Here is an 18,057-nt window from a genome sequence, read left to right as displayed (position 1 = left end):
AACTCCTGTGGGTGACAATATGTCAGCATCTGAAGAGGCTAAAACAAGTAACAAGCATCCTTCCAACAGAATTCGCAAGAATCATCCCCCTAGCAACATCTTGGTAATCTTGACAAAAGGATGACCACCAGAAAGAAAGACAAAGTTAATTACTTGGAGATGATCAGTAATATTAGTTTCACCTCCCCCGTTGAGCCAAGGAATGTCAAGGAAGCTCTTGAGGATGAATATTGGGTCAACGCTATGCAAGAAAAGCTAGGAAAATTTGTGAGGAATAATGTCTAGACTCTTGTTCCGACCAGATTCAGTTATTATGGTCAGCAAAAAGTGAATATTCAAGAATAAGTCTGATGGAGACGACAATATTACCAGAAATAAAGCCAGATTAGTGGCTCAAGGGTATACCCAGACAGAAGATGTAGATTTTGATGAAACCTTTGCTCCAGTTGCAAGACTAGAGGCTATCAGACTTTTGGTCGAAATTTCTTGCCTTCTGAAATTCAAATTGTATCAAATGGATGTAAAGAGTGCTTTCTTGAATGGATAGTTAAATGAGGAAGTTTACAATGAGAAACCCAAGGATTTGTGGATCCTTCGCATCCTGACTATGTGTACAAACTTAACCAGACGCTCTATGGAATTAAACAGGCCCCTAGAGCCTGGTATGAACGCCTAACTCAATTTCTAATTAATAATGATTACAAAAGAGGAAATGTTGATAAGACCGTGTTTGTGAAAAATCTCAAGAGAAATTCGTGATTGTTCAAATTTATGTTGACGATATTGTGTTTGGGCGAATGTCACAAGAGATGGTAGAGCTTTGTGAAACAAATGCAGAAAGAATTAGAGATGAACATGGTAGGACAATTGTCCTAGTTTCTGTGGTTTCAGATTACAACTGAATGAGGGAAAATTCTCTCTCTAAGCAAACATGCCAAGAACATTGTGAAGAAGTTTGGGCTTAAAAAGGCCAGTGTCAAAAGAATCCATGCTCCTACTCATGTGAAAATGTCGAAAGCGGATGGAACTCAAGTTGATGAGAGTCTATACAGGAGTATCATAGAAAGTTTGCTTTATTTAACCGCCACATGACCGAACATTGCATTTGTTACTGGGATTTGTGTCAGATATCAGTCTTGTCCCAAAAACAATCACTTGCTAAGTGCTAAAAGAATAATTAAATACATTAATGGCACAAGTGATTATGGTTTGCTATACACTTTTGATACAAGTAGCTCTCTTGATGGCTACTGCTGATTGGGCCGGGAGCTCTGAAGACCAGAAAAACACTTCTGAAGAGTGTTTCTTTCTTGGGAACAACTTGACTCATGGTTTAGTAAGAAGGAAAACTGTGTTTCTTTGTCAACAGCTGAAGCTGAGTACATTGTAACAGGGAGTAGTTGTACTTAGTTAATTTGGATGAAGCAAATGTTACCAAAGGATGATGTCCCACAAGATGTCATGAATCTTTACTGTGACAACATGAGTGCTATCAATATTTATATAAATCCTGTCCAGCACAGTCAAACTAAACACCGACATATGCCATCACTTCATCCCTGACCTTGTTGAGAGTAAATAGATCATGTTAGAGCACATTGGCATGAAAAATCAAGTTGTAGATATTTTCACAAATGCATTAGATGTTGTCCAGTTTGAGGCCCTGAGAGCTGCTTTGGGCCTGTGTATTTTGAAGGCACAACAATTAATCATTTGGGTCAGTCTGAGGAGTTTGGCCCATTTCGTGTGCAAGCCCATTTTGAATTCAAATTAAAACTGTCTTAATGATGGTAGTTGAGAAGGCATGGCTGGTTAATTGTGTTCATCTTTCAAATCTCTTTTTGAATTCGTTGTGTTGGCAGTTTTACTATAACAAGTTTTCTTGCTATATCGTGGGTTTGTTCATTCTTCAACCGTCTCTCTTTAACGTTTGTTAGTTTGCTTGTCGTGCTAAGACTATTCGTCAAGGTGCTCATACCTCTGACAATAAGATGGCTAGAATTAAATAAAAGGCGAAGAGGAAATTACATGTCGTGGAGGATGTTCCTCCTTCTACCATCAACAAATATGGTGTTAGAGTTTGTGGGTTGTCTGTCTCGAAGAAGGAAATCAGCGTTCCTCCTCCCTCGGAAAAATGTCATCCCTCCAGTGCTAGCCCTTCTGTGGAATCGGAAGGAAAAGACAAGGTGAGTTCTTCCGCTTTAACAATGTCTAATTTGGTTGGTCCTGGGTTTGAAATTAGTCCCAATCCTTAAAAATCAACTTTAAGTGGTTCTTTCAAACACATGCATGAGTTTATTGCTCTCCCTAGAGATTCCAAGGATTAGTAGAAGATAGTGTCGATCCGCCTTCTGTTGCTCAAAAGGATATTAAGGCTTCTATTAGTAATGTCGTTGCTGATGATTTACTTACTGCTATTAGAGGAGATGTTGATTCTAATGTGTCTGAATTGGGTTGGCTACTAATGAGAATGTTGTTGTGTCTGATTCTAAGTTTAACGAAAATGAAAGCATTAATGTGAACGAAGAAAATGTTTTAAATACTGTTGTTGAGAATATTATGTCTACCTTTTCTATACCTGGTGCTACTGCTTTGTAAAATGTTTCTATTAATTCGGTTCTTGTTAGTACTGAGCCTCGTGAAGTGGCTCAAACTGTTGAGGAGAGTGTTAAGACTCTACTTGAGACATCTATTATGCTTGACCAAGGAAATGTGGTTGATGATCCTTTGACTATTGTGAATTATGAAAATTTGAAGAATACTGCTTCGTTTTGATGTTAACCCCGAATCAAGGGATCCTGAGAAATCTCTTAGCTCTACCCATTCTTCCGACGAAGACGATGAAGATAATATTCCTATTGTAGAGCTTCGATCAAGGAAAATTGTTGTTGATGCTAGTGTAACTGCTGCCAATAATGTTAATGTTTCGCATGAGACATCAGAAAATGATTATGTCAAGTCTTCTTCTAAGTATGACTCCAACTGAAGGGTTCGTAACAGCTCTGAAAACAAGGACACAGCGAACATCCATGTCCCCCGTGCTTCTGCAAAAGGCAAGGAAAAGTAATCTGGTAGTGCTAATGTTCTTCCGTTCCCCTGGAGGAAAGTGCAAGTTTGTGGAAAGAGGATGAAAAGAAATTGTCCGATCGAATTCAGGAATGTCGTGACCTCATGGATTTGCTACTTGGTGCTAGGTTAGAAAAAAATGTGTTGAATTTGGAGTCTTATTATCCCCTACTTGTTTGGGAATTTATAGTAAATCTATCATCAGATTTTGCGGATTCAACTAGTCCTGACTACTTGAAAGTTCACATCAGAAGACATTAGTTTGTTCTATTTCCTGCACTAATCAATCAGTTTCTTCACAGGAATGTGCCAGAAAATGTTACTAAGTAGCATCCATCTTTAAGGGATCTTGTGTTGAATTAACAGGGGGTGCTCACTCATCTTGGCCTAGGAAGAGTCAACTGTCTTCAACTGTGCTCAGTGTGAAATATGCCCTTTTACACAGAATTGGGATATCTAACTGGAGTCCTTCCTCCCATAAGTCTGGACTTTCCATTTCTTTTCCTACATTAATCTATCAGATTGAAACTAGATCTCAGTTCAACTATGGTGCATTTGTTCTAAATCACATAAAGGACATTAGGTCCAAAGCCCTTCGGTTTCCCATTTGCTATCCCGGGTTAATTTGTGGCGTTCTTGTTTCTCAGAAACCAAATTTGATTACCCTTGTTGAACCTTTTGGCTTTCCTCCAAGCCTGTTTGTCATTCACCCCAAGCTCCTGCAAGGACACCATGTTCCTGACATACACTACCACCTCGACTCGACCTTTTTTTAGGCCAAGCTAAAATTTGATTGAGTCTTCCTTTGGTAGTCGTATTCTTCAACTGCTATCGAATGAATCTCATGATATTCAGTCCTTAGTGCAAATGCTTCAAGAAAGAAAAGCTGACGTCGATGAGGTACTTCAGATGATGTGGTCTGTTTACTCCAGATCTGGTGGAGCAACCTCTTCTAAAAGAAGGAGTTGATTTTATTTAGTCAGAAAGAGGGAGAGTTTGGAAAGTGTTCTGGAAGATACTTGTTTTTTTTTTCCTTATTTCGGGCTTCTGTTGGTGATATTATTGTACTTGTTAAGACTTGGTTTCAAACAACTTTATTTTTGTTGAATGATTGGTTATTCGTCTCTTGTTCTGCCTTTAAAAAAATAAGCCGAAGAGGGAGCTTGTTGAAGATTTGATTGGTTGGCTTTATATTTTTCTAAGGCATTGATTTTTGCATTTGTCTCAAATAAAGTCTTAAAATATGGTTTAGACAACAGATTTGTTTTTTTGCACAATATTTTTTCCTTGATATTCCAACTGATTTATTTCGTTCAATATTTTTCTTTATTGAGGTGCGACTTATCTTTTCCAAAGGGGATTTATTTCCTTTCTTGGTTTCGATTATTAAAGGAGAATTATGCTGATCATTTGGGGTTGCCGCTTTTGTTATTTGAGCAAGACGATTTTTTCTGTTCTATGGCCAAACTGTGCAACATTGTGTTTTTGCTCTTTGCTCACTATATTTCGCTGTGCAAGGTTTTCATCTGGTGAGTGCATCACGTTGAAGATAATAACGGTCTTAGGGGGAAACTAAGCCATCACTATTGAGAAGGGATTCTCACGATCTTAAGGGGAGTCTAAGCCATTGCTACGGAGAAGAGTTCCCCATTTTTGGGGGATTCTAAGTTTCATCAGTGAAGGGAATTCGTTGACTTGAAGAAAAGATAACAACGCTGAGAGGAGTCTCACACACTATCGAAAGTCGAAGTGCTCAATGCTAATATTTTCGAACTTAGGAGGAGCCTAAGTGCATTTGAGAGGGAGTCTCACATCTAGGGGAAGCCTAGGTGATTAGTGAATAGAGCTCTGTGTGAGTCACTGTAGTAGTCATGTATTACAGATAAATACAATGTTGTAAACTGCTTAATTCATTAATATTAGAGTAGGGTTGGCAAAAATCCCCACAGAGTCGGGATCCGGGCGTGGAATCCCCGGTTTGACAGGGATAGGGTCAAACCGAGGATAAAAAATGAATCTCCAACCGGGAATGGTATCCCCCCCCGGTCCCCGTCCCCGCCCACACACCGAATATTTTGTTTAATAATTTTTAATAATAATAATAATAATAACAATAAATAAATAAATATATATATATACATACATATATAGTAGCTTAGCTACTGTTTTATTCTCTTAACCTTCTTGTTACTTTTTTTTCATTTATTTCATAATATAATTATCTTAAACTTTTTATTAAATCTAAAATATTTTTAATTATTAATTTAAATAAATAAAATAATAATAATACTACTTTGTTATATTAAAATTTTAAAATTTGAATATAAATACCAAAATTTAATTGATTTTATATAAATAAATAATAAAAAAATATAAATATAAACGGGGAATTTTTTCCCGCAGAGATTCCCCGACCCCGACCCCCCAAAACGGGGAATGGGGCAGGGAGGGGGATTATAAATCCCTACGGGGACGGGGAGTGCATCCCCGACCCCACCCCGACTCATTGCCAACCCTATATTAGTGGATTATCTTTCTCCGACACACTGCCTCCCAGACGTAGGTGGATTTCACCAAACTGGATTACCAACTTCTATGAGTCTTTATCTCCTTGCTTATTGTTGGTATCTTATTGTTACAGTTGTTGTTTGTGCTTTCCGTTTAACATCTGTAATTCGAATGACGAGTCAACCTCACACTTTTTCAATATCTTTTTCAAAATAAATAAATAAATCAATAAACATTATAAAAATACTTATTTGAGTCCTGTATTTTTTCCTTTTGCTTTTTTGTGGCTACAATTTTGGCAGGAATTATGGTTGTGCCCTACCAATGGCATAAATATGTATTTCGTGCATCAAATGCAAAGGAAAGTGATCATGAAGAATGCAGATTTCAAGCTGAAGATAGGTGAAATGTATATCTACGTCTCAAAAGTTAGTTGTTTAAACTTCATAGATCTACATTTCACCAACTTCTAATAGGACAAATGAACCAAAATGCCAAGGTCATTTAATCAAAAGGTTGTCTAGTCGTGGGTTTTATTAGGTTGTATTTACTTTATTTTACTTATTTTGTTTTATTGTACTTTGAGCATTAGTTTCTTTTCATTTTTTCAATGAAAAGTCTTGTTTTCCTTTTTAAAAAAAAAAGGTTGAAAGAAATTCTGTATAGATTGAACTTCCAGAATCTACTGGAAACTGAGAGGTAATTTTCAAACCAAAAGGCAAAAACAACCACTGATCAGCCCACCATTTTACGTTCCAACATTACCTGTAAACTCCAAAAGGTCTTGTAAAAGTTGAAATCAATAGAAAAGCCTGAAAACAAAGTGAAATATCACAAGCTTGATAGTTGATCTAAATTTAGAATAATAATACTAAATCAATAATATATCAAAAAAGCATGAAAGGATCCAAAGAAACTCCAGTACTTCACTTTTCTACCATGGAAAGAATATTGGCATCAAAGAAAATATTAAACATTGCAATGGCATACCATCAGGGGGTTCTTTCTCATATTTTGTTTCGTTGGAGGTGTTAAACACTCCTTTTATATTCACAGCTGCAAGTGCAACAAATGATAAAAAGAACAATTCATATGAAACAATTCAAAAATAGCATTAGAATATGAAGATGGAAATCTGAAACACATACCAGAACGTTCAGATAAAGGGAAAAAATGTGCTAGAAACATCAGAATGCGTCCACAAAACACCACATCACTTGCCTAAATGCAGATCCAGAAATTAGTACCAGAATTAATTCTTTTATAAGAGAGAGCGAGAGAAAGCCAAGGCTCAGGCATACTGCTGACTGGAAAAATAATCTTCTGATAAGAAGCGGGGATCATAAATTAAAGAGAACAGATATTCTCTTCACATATAAATAACAAAAGGATAAGTTTGACCACCTATTGTTTTGTCTTCTCTTTTTTTGGGTAAGGAATTGGCTTTCATTGAAAAAATGAAAGTATAAAACGAAAGTTCTAATGACAATCGATCATGTTTGCTTGTAAATGAAAATTTTGTATTTAAATAACATGCTCCCTCGTTTTCTTTGGAAAGGAGAACTCCAATTCAGACATATATCTTGCACCGAATAGTCTTCAAAACGCTTAGATAGGGACACCAAAATGATGCATTAAGCTTTGCTGTCTCAAGGCGATTTTTCCAGCAGGTTGCTTTGTTATGGAATACTCTTTGATTTCTCTCAAACCACAAATCCGTTAATAGGGCTTTGATAGCGTTATTCCATAGCAGTTTAGGTGCTAGTTTTAAAGTAGGACCAATCAAAATCTGCTCCACATTATCTCTGAATGAGTTCCCAAAAAAACAGCTTGTGTTGAAAGTTGCCAATAAAAAATTCCAGCATGATGTAACATAGGGACACTCAAAGAAGAGGTGCTGTAAAGACTCACTTGTTTCTTGTTGGAAAATAAAAAATCCATGTATCACTTCTTCAATTTACCGATGATACACTGATTTTTTGTAAATATGATGATGAAATGCTAGAGAATCTTTGAAAGACGCTTGATTTATTTGAATGGTGTTCGGGGTAAAGAGTTAATTGGGAAAAATCTGCCATTTGTGGAGTCAATATTGAAGAGAATCAGGTGCATGCTGCTGCCTCTCTACTAAAATGCAAAGTCACTTGCCTATTATATATCTTGGATTGCCCTCAGGGGGATATCCAAAAAGGGTCTCATTTTGGCAGCCAGTCATTGATAAAGTTCAAGATAGATTAGACAAATGGAGGAGGTACAACTTATCAAGGGGAGGAAGAGCCACCTTGTGTACATCGGTTTTGTCTAATCTCCCAACCTACTATAGGTCCACCTTCCTTATGCCTGAAAAAGAAGTCTCTATCATAGAAAGAACAATGAGAAATTTCTTTTGGGAAGGTCACTATGAGGGTAAAATGAATCATTTAATCAAATGGGAGACGGTCATAAGGGCCCAAGAGGATGTAGGAATTGACATTGGAGGCCTCCGAAACATAAATTTGGCATTGTTAGCTAAGTGGGATTGGAGATTTTTTAATGAAGACAAATCCCTTTGGGCTCAAGTTGTAAAGAGCGTCCATGGCAGTAGCTTGTTCGAATGGCATACAGCAGGCTAATGTAGCCTAAGCATAAGGAGCCCTTGGATTAGCATGCATTTCTAGTTCTTGGATGAAAATTGAAGCTTTGGCGGTCTTCAAGCTAGGCAATGGATGCAGACTTGGCTTTTGGTTGGACCCTTGGATTGACAAAATGTCTTTGTATGAACGCTTTCCTGGTTTATATAGAATTGCTATCAACCCAAAAGGATCAATAGCTAAACAATTCCTAAATGAGACAAAAAATTCCTCCTCATCTTGGTCAGTTTGTGATGTAGCCTAAATGATAAAAGGAGAGAAATCTCCAAGAACCAAGATTGTGAATCTTTTATTAGAATGAATAATGTGTTTGATACAAGTGGGGAAGGTTCCTATTTATAGAGTTTTATTACAAGTGGGGGTAAGAAGGGAATTAACCGAGAATATTTCCTAATTACCCAATTAGCCCATATTCTTCTTACATTATTCTACCCCTCCAAAAAGAAAACTCGTCCTCGAGTTTTTAAAAAAAAAAAATTTATGAAGCAAACAAGGAATGAAATAAACTTGTTCAATGGAGTATGACCAAACCAACCTCCTACATTTTGAACAAAAATATTATGATCAATTTGAGACAAAAAATTCAATATTGCCACCAAAAAATGAACTTCTCCATCAGCCATAAACCCAAAAAAGATGTTTCCTTCAAACTCATTCAAAACTGTATTCAAATGACCAATCACTAAAAAACCATCTTCCAAAGAGAATCTTTCAAGAATCACGTCTTCTTTATCAGCTCTTCGACAATTTAGTGATCCATTTCCAACGCAATCAATGTGTCGTTGTTCTTGCTCGATTTTTGCTCGGTGTTCGATGCTTCTTTTCCAACATCTTCGTTGGATATTTCTTCTCCACTTGAAACTATTTCCAAGCAACATCTTCAAATTCTTGTTTTTCTTCAATTTTATCTTCAAGGTTTTTTATTTGAAAATTTTCCAACCATGATTTCTTTATTTTTTCTTCGGTATATGAAATCAATCCGTTCTTGAACTCTTGTGAATGAATTGATAGTTGATCAATATGCTGAGTCATTTTCCCCAATGAACGTTGGATGTCTTTCGTTGTTTTCTTTATTTCCTCCAATGCTACGGGATCAAAGTAGTCATTTTGTTGGATTCTTGAATATGTTTTAATCTCATAGTGGGTATAGGACTCATCCACTGATTTTCTTGATTGTGTTTCATAACCAGAAGAATGATTTTGAGTCTTGAACATTCTTCTTGGGCTGTAAAAATCCATTCTTGATGATTCTTTAATTCATCTAACTCCCAATCTTTACGTTGCTTTCTTGAAAAATGGGTTTGATTGGATCATCGGGCATTTTTTCGATATTGTTGCCTCCTTATTCTGTCCCAAACTGCCTTAGAAACATCATTGGAATCACCAAAAATCACTAGAATCAAATTTCCCATGAGGATAATGATAGGTTCTTTGAGAAAATCGACATAGGCAAAATGAGTATATTGAAATTCTTCTTCTGAATCACTTGAGTCAGAATTTTAGCATTGTTTTTGGAAGTAAATTTGATTCTCTTGCCTACCAATGTTTTTGGGAATATCTTCTCAATCACTTGAATCAGAATGCCAGCAATTTAAATTGGGTCTTTGGGAATAACTTTCCTACTAATATGTTGCAGATTTTGATGGCTCCCTCTCTAAAAAAGAATGCCAAGTTGCTGTGGAATAATGCAGTGAAAGCATTATTGTCTGAAATTTGGTTCGAAAGAAATTAACAAGTATTCCAGGACATGCGAACCACTTGGATGGAGCATTTTGATATCGTCCAGCACAACGCTTCGGCTTGGTGCACACTTTCCAAGCATTTTGCAGATTTTTCACTTCAAGACCTAAGCTTAAATTGGAGGGCTATCATATTTCCAGATTTTTAGAAATTTCTTGGATGTACTTGTAGGCCTTTGTTAGCTGTTCTGTGTAGTTTCTGGTTATTCCATTGAGGAAGTTTGTGTTTTGTGTTTTACGTTGTCCGAAGGTGTGGACTTGAGATGTATTAGTCTTTGTGACTTGTAGACATATTTATAGTACGAGTTTTATTTTGATAGTTGGAGATGATGAGGGTGCAAAGGGGGTGTCAACCTAGTTGAGATGTTCGGGTGCACTTCTTGATCCTTAGGTTCTATTTCTCTTCATTTCCATATTGTACATTGAGTTTTTGTCTCATTACATTATCTTAACGAAGAGTTAATTTCCTTTCCAAAAAACAAAACTCTCTAGAGATTTTAATTGTTGTGTTATATTCTTTGAATCTCACCATAATTATTAGGATCAAGAATCAGAGAAGATGATTGGGAGTGCTAGGATGCTTGATGACCTTTACTACATTGATGAAGGTTCTTTTAGCAATAAAATAACTCAAAATCTCATTAGTATCAGTTCTCTTTCTATCAAGAACAAATTATACTATGGCATCCTAGTTTTCCTTATCTCAAATATTTATTTCCAAATTTGTTTAAGGGAATTGATTGTTCCTCTTTTGATTATGAAAGTTGCATTTTAACAAAAAAAACCATTGGTCCACATATTTTTCAAAATCTTATAAAGCATCAAAACCTTTTTATTTAATTCATAGTGATGTTTGGGATCTAAAAGAAACAACCAACTTAATTCCGAACTTCTGCAAGCCGAATAACTTTACAATTATTTTCCCTTTTCTTTCGAAAGAAATCCTTCATGGGAGAGTGCAAGAACTCCACTAAATCAGCTTCAAGCCATTGTAAAGACTAAAGAGGATAAATATATGAAAATCTTCCACTTATAATTCATATCTTCCAAGAAGAAACCATTTTCCTCTAACCAAATACAAAAATAAGAATTCCTAATGCAACAACTCTTGACTTCCATCTTCTAAAAGAAGAACTCTAAATACTTTGACTAAAACCAAATACAATATTGGGATATGATGCCGGCGCTAAAGATGTGTCAACCTAGTTGAGATATCCGGGTGCGCCTGTTGATTTCCTCGTCTTCTAGTTTGTATAGATTATTATGTCTTTTTGTACTTTGAGCATTAGCCTCTTTTCATTATATCAATGAAAAATTTTGTTTCCTTTTTTTAAAAAAGATAATTAAAAAATAATTTTAAAAAAAGAAGTGGCAAGCTAGGCGAGAAGGAAGGCTAGGCAACGAGGAAAGCTAATTGAAGAAGAGGCTGAGTGGAAGAGAGTGGGAGGATGAGGAGGAGAGAGGAGAGAACATAATTACCTTAAGCCCAATAGTGTTTGGTCCTCAGTGAGATTTCATGTTTCTCTTTAGGGCTTCAATTTCAAAGATTTTTTTTTTTTGTAATTATTCTCTAGGCAATATCTTACTTAGTTGGAAACCCTTCCTCCAGTGGGGTTTTTTCCCGTGGGCTTGATTTTTTGTATGCCCTTGCCCTTGTATTTTTTCATTTTTTTTCTCAATAAAAGTAGTTGTTTCTATTAAGAGGGGGACCCTTAAGCCCAGTCCTTGTTTGGGGGATGGGTTTAGGACGCCAGGCTCCTATTTTCAAAATGAGAATTAAAGATTAAAAGAATGCAATTGCAATACATTATAGTACCTTTGACAGACGGCGGAGCAATTGATTGCAAGTTCTCAACATGACAAGTTTTCCACGTGCAAAAAGCTCTTGCTGTGACAAAATAGCCATTTTGTTTTGAAGGAAATAAAGTTACAGAAAACTTATAGGAGAGAGAAAAAAAAAAGTATTTAAAGAAAAATGGAAATAGTGTATTTGAGTAACAAGAGGAAACCTTTCCCAATATGTCTTGTTTACTCTCAATGTAACCAAAAATATCTTTGCAGTTCCTCAATGTTGACATTTCAGTCAGGTCCTCCAACAGCTGGAATATCATGCCTCCTTCAACATGCTCTTTCTCACAAAGATATAGGACCATGTCTAAGGCAAGAACGACGACATTAGAATGATTAAAAAGTGCCCAAATGCTGAAGAATTAAATACAAATATTTTCATCATTAGTGCAGTTTCAATGCAGCGAAATCTTCAGACAAAAACTAAAATCAAGGCCAAAACTAGATCATTATTGAGAATTACCAAACAAAGAAGCTTCCATTGATGTTAAAAAAAATTCTTCTCAATCCAGCAATGAATCTTGAAGATTAAGGAACAAAATGAAGAAAGAGGATCCAAGATTTTAATTAAAAAAAATGGAGTACAGGTGCTGAGCATGTAAGATTTTTATCAACTGCAGAGCATGAAAAAATCATGGTGCACGTTGGGTTAATGGTCAAGCTAACGTGACAATGCTTAGGTATCAACTCTTTTTAAATAGAAATAAATCAATAATTAAAATCTGGTACTTCTTTAAGTATACAGCAATACCACAATAATTAGTAAACCATATCACAAAAAATTAAAAATCAGTTGAACACCTATGAATTTTGTTTCCTATGCAAAATATATGTATATATTTGGTCAAAAAGAGTTGCTTTGCCCTAGGGGCTTTTTTGTAATTTTCTTATGGGCCTACGGTTTTCATCCATCTATTTATTTGAGCAAGTCTTCCTATATTTTGTATCACTTCAATAATAAAAAATAAGTCTCTATCATGGTTTTTTCTCCCTGGTTCTAGGGTTTTCTACGTAAACTATTTGTGTTTCCCTTCTCCTTCATCTTTTATTTTCATCATAGAATCAACAACTTTCATTAGAAAAAATGAAAGAATATGACCATTAGGTTACAACAACACGTTTAACTCTAAAATAATATAAAATACCAAGAAGACGAGGAATATGACCCTGTGAAGTTTCCTTTTCATCAATAGAGATCCCATACTGCATTATTGGCTCCGTTGATTGAACTCCAGATGACTGTACCAATATCAAAGTGAAGATAAACTTATTTACAAAAATACTAGAAAAAAAAAATGTGAGGCTGAAAATTATTTATTTTAATAAGAAACTTAACTTTCATTATCAAAAGGTAGATACAAGAAAGGGGGAGATGAGATATCCCTACACACCAACCAGTTAAAAAAGGGAGGCCCAACTGGTGTAAATATGAGTTAGGCTATAATTACAAAAGAATTTAGAAGTAGAAGACCATGAAGAAGCAAATAGAGTAACTAAATCCCTGTTTAATTTTTTATCACAAATTGCTTGGCACGGGCTAATGGAAAATCTTCCTCAATTTTTTCTTCCTATCATTTCCATTTTGTCCCATTTAATAAATATACTTTTATGTCAAGAGAAACAGCTAAAGATTCTATTTAGTATGAAAATGTAGACAAGAAAGGCATGGGGATAGTGAACAAAAATTATCTTCCCTTTTTAAGTTGGAACTTGAAGTACCATGTAAAGGAATTGGTCGTTTATTCATGTTAATGTCCAAATCTTACGAGAAATCTAGAATGATTAATCAACCCTTCTTTTTCTGAACAAAATAATGTCCGTTATAAAACTATACATTCACACACACAAAACAAACAAATAGAGTTTCCTTCCAATATCTAGATTTCTAAAAGAATATCCAATTTCTTCATTTCAACAACAGCTCCCAAAGGCTTTGTTGCATTCGTCCAAATGGTTTTGCCTGCTTTCTCAACTTGTGGCCACAAACCAATTGATTCAAGTTATCTTGAGCATAGTATGATCAAACTGAGCCATGTTTAATCGCAAAACAAGGCTATCCAGCTGAAATTTTAATATTGACAAAGGATGAATAGAAGTGGTCCTGGCTTTCCCATTCTTATTGCAAATAATACAATGCAACACATTAAGCTAACAGCAATATTAGGAAATCTTCTTTGTAGTTTCTCTATGTTGACTCTTCCACGGTTTAGGATTAAAAAAAAATTAACTAATTATATACATAAACAAAAAAAACAAAAAAGAGGTCTTTAGTATGATGTAGACTGTGTATGTATTTGTAATTTTCATATTCTTCAATTTCTATGCTGTCAACCTCCTAAAAATTGCTAGATCAAGACAACAGAATGTACTTCTAACCTTCAATATCTCGAAGAAACAGGCTTCACACTTTGTGGAGGCACCAAATTGTAACTGAAGTATTATACAAATAGTTTTCTTGCACTAAAAGGTTATGATATGATTTTTCAGAAGCAAAAATGATGACAGAGGCAAAACACATCCTTTCTTCCCCTGGACCTCTCCAGGTGACAAAATACACTGGAAGTTATGGTTGGTTCCTGAGGATTTGCAGCGAAAGTATGCAACTGAAGGAACTTGCAATTGAAGACATCTAAGACCCAAAGACTATAGGGACCACAAAATTTATCAATGTCGGAATTAGTAAAATCAATTCCATTTAGAACCAAATACACAATAGAAACCTGAGCTTTGTCAAAAATCAAGATTATAAATCCAAGGAAGAAAATTTCAACAAAATCATCTACCTATAAAAACAGAGTCGAGATCTAACTAGACCTAGCTCCATGACAAAAATTTTAATGTAAAAGAAGTTACAAATACAGCAAAAAAAGATCATAAAATAAGTTTCTCTACCATATGCATGATTAATGAAATCTAAATCTCAATTATACGAGCTCCACTGTCTAGCTTACCACTAATTCTTGAAGCAGTCGCCGTAGAATATTTTCCAGCAACTGATTTTCATCTTGTGCCAATTTCGTGTGCTTCTGTTGTGTGAAAAAATAAAAAAAATAATATTAATAAACTAAAGAACTGTCCTATCAAAAGAAAAATTAAAATTAAGAACTGACAAAAAAAATATTCTATATTGTTGAGAATTGAAGTTTTGGTTTTTTTTGTAATTTAAAATAAACCAAGCTTTAATAAATGAACTGTATCAGAGATTAAAGAACAGTATCAGGGAATCTACATGAAAGACTTTAAACTCGTAACCAAAAAACAGCTCCAAATTGATAAGAATGGGTCATAAAAGATACCAACATAACTCCTTGGAAATGGACACCAAAAAACAAACCTCGTCCAAAGACACTATCTCAAGTCGAATACTTTGTTCTCAATATCCAAGAAATACAATGTCAAGCTTGAAAGTTCTGAAGTATCCACTTTTAGGAATACTGATCAATCAAAATAATGGTGCTCAAGGTCGTTAGTTCATTCGTATAATTATTCAAGCGGAAGGGAACTTCATGCTCCCAGGGGGTAAATTAACTCTAACCCAAGAACTTTCGGGTGAGAAATAAGAGAGATTTCTTGCAGGAAAACTACAAGGCGGAGAAAGCCACTGTGCTTTTTGTGTGTGTGTGTGCGTGCATGAGAGTACTCTTTTGATAATTAAATCTTTGTATCAGAACATAACCCCCACCTCATCCAAAGAAAACACTTAACTCCATATTTATTGGTCAAGTTTGCACTTCCCATCTGAATTTGAAACTTTCAACACTCTATGAATTTGTGAAGTGCTATTGAAATTCGATACTCTACCAATTTGTGATGTGTTATTGACATTCGATACTCTACGAACTTGTGATGTTTTATTTACATCATATATGACATTGCAGGTAGTCCAATGTTTTGGTGTAGTTACCTGAGGTTTGATAACATCTTGAACTGTCTGCAAAGCAAAATTTTCTGGTGACCCCGTTTGCAATATGGCTTTCCGAAATTCTTCCTGGAATTTTAAAAATAAAAAAAATAAAATAAAATAGAAGAAGAAGAACACGGCTGCATGATGCTTGGAGAAAAATGTACTGAATATACATATGTATATATATTTATTTATGACAATAGCTGATTTAAGTAGTTTCTCGTTCAAAATGCCTAAACCAATAAACTCGTCTAACTCCCAAGATCACTAAGCACGAGTCAATTCCTCCTACCCCCCCAAAAAAAAATAATAATAATCAAAATCTACTGCTTGTAGCTGATACAATCAATTACAATTTACAGCCCATGTGTTCAATTTCCTTCAAACTCTACCCTAATTGAAAGAAAAAAGAATATAGAATTCCAGCTGTTTTAGAACAATTTTTTCAAGTGAAATTTTTGTTGATTGCAGCCAAAACTTCAATCAGAAGAAATAGCGAAAACCATATTTCCTCCCTAGTCCCTCCATTCGAAAATCGTAGGATACAATTCTAACAACTATTAACATATATTCTCCCGAGAGGGAAAAAAATCCATTCACAGTTGAAACAAGCACTCCCGTGCATTAACAAACAATAATCACTAAAACAATTTGAGACTGCTGCGTTCTGAATAACAGCTATTGCCATCCAGACAGCAGTTCTGAAGAAACCCAAGCTACAGTTTACACTTGAACAAAACCAAACAATAACACGACCAGACTCGTCGAGTGTGAGTTTACCATGTCAATGGTTCAGAAATTAGCACCGCCGGGTATTTCCTATTGTTCTGAATACCGAAGCATGAGCTACAATAAAATTTGTCGACTCTAGTCTCAGCAAAGCTTCGAGTTCGAAGTCCTATAGGCGAAGAGAACGCAATGAGACGGTACTTTCGCAATGTTCTTATTGAATTATACCCCTGTTTCTTTTGTTGGGGGTTAAATTACTAAATTTGGTCCTAAGAGTTGGCAACGGGGTCGGGACTCCATCTCGTCCCATGGGGTATTTCCCCATTCTCACTAATTGAAGACGGAGACGGGAACAAGGATTCTTCGTTGGAGAAACGGGTCTCACGGGGACCCATCTCCATTTTATATATAAATATTTGTAATTAATATATATATAATAAAAAAAAAATTAATAGGGACGGGGTGGGGATACCCTCCCCGTCCCCGATCGGACACCCGGTTAGAATTTTCGGTTTGACTTCCATTTCCAATCAAGCTGGGATTTCTCACATCTGATCGAAGTGAGGACCCGACCTCGCAGGATTTTTGCCAACCCTACTCACTTTCACTTTTATGTCTATCTTCAACTTAAAAATATATATACTTTTACCTCGATATAAAGCCGAAATAATAATTTTGCAAGTCCTCTATATAACTTCACAAACTTTTATCCAATCCTAGGTTATGAACCAAATATTAATTTTAACTTTTATGTTAACTTCCAAATCATAAATTTGTCTTACAAAAACTCAAAACCATTTACTCATCTAAAACTACTCCAAAACTGCCACCGAGTAATCCAACCTATACACAAACCACAAATAATAATTAACGACTAAATTTATAGCAATTAAACTTAAGCCAAAAGGGTTATAAAGCCTTATGATTTACCAAAATTTTTTTGAAACCACGAAATTTGTTGGACAACACTTTTTTGGCTTAAAAAGAATCCTCCAAAACACGAATCTAAGACCCAAACATAAAGGGTATCAATAAATTGGAGTAAAAAAACTAATGGGTATTCGAGATTTATAAAGAACCCACCAATTGCTTCCAAATTTCACTAAACAGTGTGTTAAATCCCCTTCAAATTTGTCAATCTAAGTCCAAAACGAAACGAGTGACTGTCACAAAGTTGAATGGAAACGAGTACTCAAAAACGAGTTGACCAAACAGCCCAACACAAAAGTTACTGAATCCAAGACTTCCTGCGCTCATGATGTTGGTGTTGACAATCAACAAGCGGAAGCAATTTGGATCTTGAGCACTCTAATTCTATTAATTTTAGCAATCTAGCAAGCATGGTTATAATAAAGAAATAGAGTTTCTAAAATTTACCTTTGAAGAATTCTTCAATTACTTCAATTCCAGCTCGAATCTCCAACACCTTGTAGACCACTATTTGATCTTTTCTACTACTAGATTGGAGGGTGAAATCTAAAACGATGTTGAATTTAGGAAAAATAGAGGAAAAATCAGATTTTGGTGTCTCAATGATTAGATAGAACCATTATCTCACCAATTCTCAATTGTCTGAATCTACCATAAAAAATGAAATTCATTTTGATCAAACTCTACATGCAACTAAATTTTA

At 35.3% G+C, this 18,057-nt stretch overlaps 1 protein-coding gene across 5 annotated transcripts in view; it reads right to left on the bottom strand.

Moving 5' to 3' along the window:
• The window catches only part of THO1 (nuclear matrix protein-like protein), a 49,467-nt gene extending 32,774 nt beyond the window's left edge, over positions 1 to 16,693 (bottom strand). For 2 of the 5 annotated variants that reach the window (XM_039036275.2, XM_090315955.1), the window contains exons 1-9: positions 16,476 to 16,693; positions 15,696 to 15,779; positions 14,743 to 14,817; positions 12,937 to 13,030; positions 11,953 to 12,098; positions 11,760 to 11,831; positions 6,723 to 6,795; positions 6,565 to 6,630; positions 6,340 to 6,386 (exon numbers count right to left, since the gene is read on the bottom strand). In XM_039036275.2, coding sequence (XP_038892203.1) covers positions 6,340 to 6,386; positions 6,565 to 6,630; positions 6,723 to 6,795; positions 11,760 to 11,831; positions 11,953 to 12,098; positions 12,937 to 13,030; positions 14,743 to 14,817; positions 15,696 to 15,779; positions 16,476 to 16,478 — 660 coding nt within the window. In that variant the 5' untranslated portion in view covers positions 16,479 to 16,693. Of the gene's footprint in view, positions 1 to 6,339; positions 6,387 to 6,564; positions 6,631 to 6,722; positions 6,796 to 11,759; positions 11,832 to 11,952; positions 12,099 to 12,936; positions 13,031 to 14,167; positions 14,368 to 14,742; positions 14,818 to 15,695; positions 15,780 to 16,475 lie in introns of all 5 variants that reach the window. The other 3 variants (XM_039036276.2, XM_090315956.1, XM_090315957.1) reach the window with 2 other exon arrangements.
• Between the last annotated feature and the right edge of the window lie 1,364 nt (positions 16,694 to 18,057).

This window comes from Benincasa hispida, chromosome 7, assembly GCF_027475165.1.
Source record: "Benincasa hispida cultivar pf3 chromosome 7, pf3_genome.v1.1, whole genome shotgun sequence".
NCBI classification, from domain to species: domain Eukaryota; kingdom Viridiplantae; phylum Streptophyta; class Magnoliopsida; order Cucurbitales; family Cucurbitaceae; genus Benincasa; species Benincasa hispida.
Note: the sequence above shows the minus strand (reverse complement) of the source record. Positions and strands in the feature narration are given on the sequence as shown.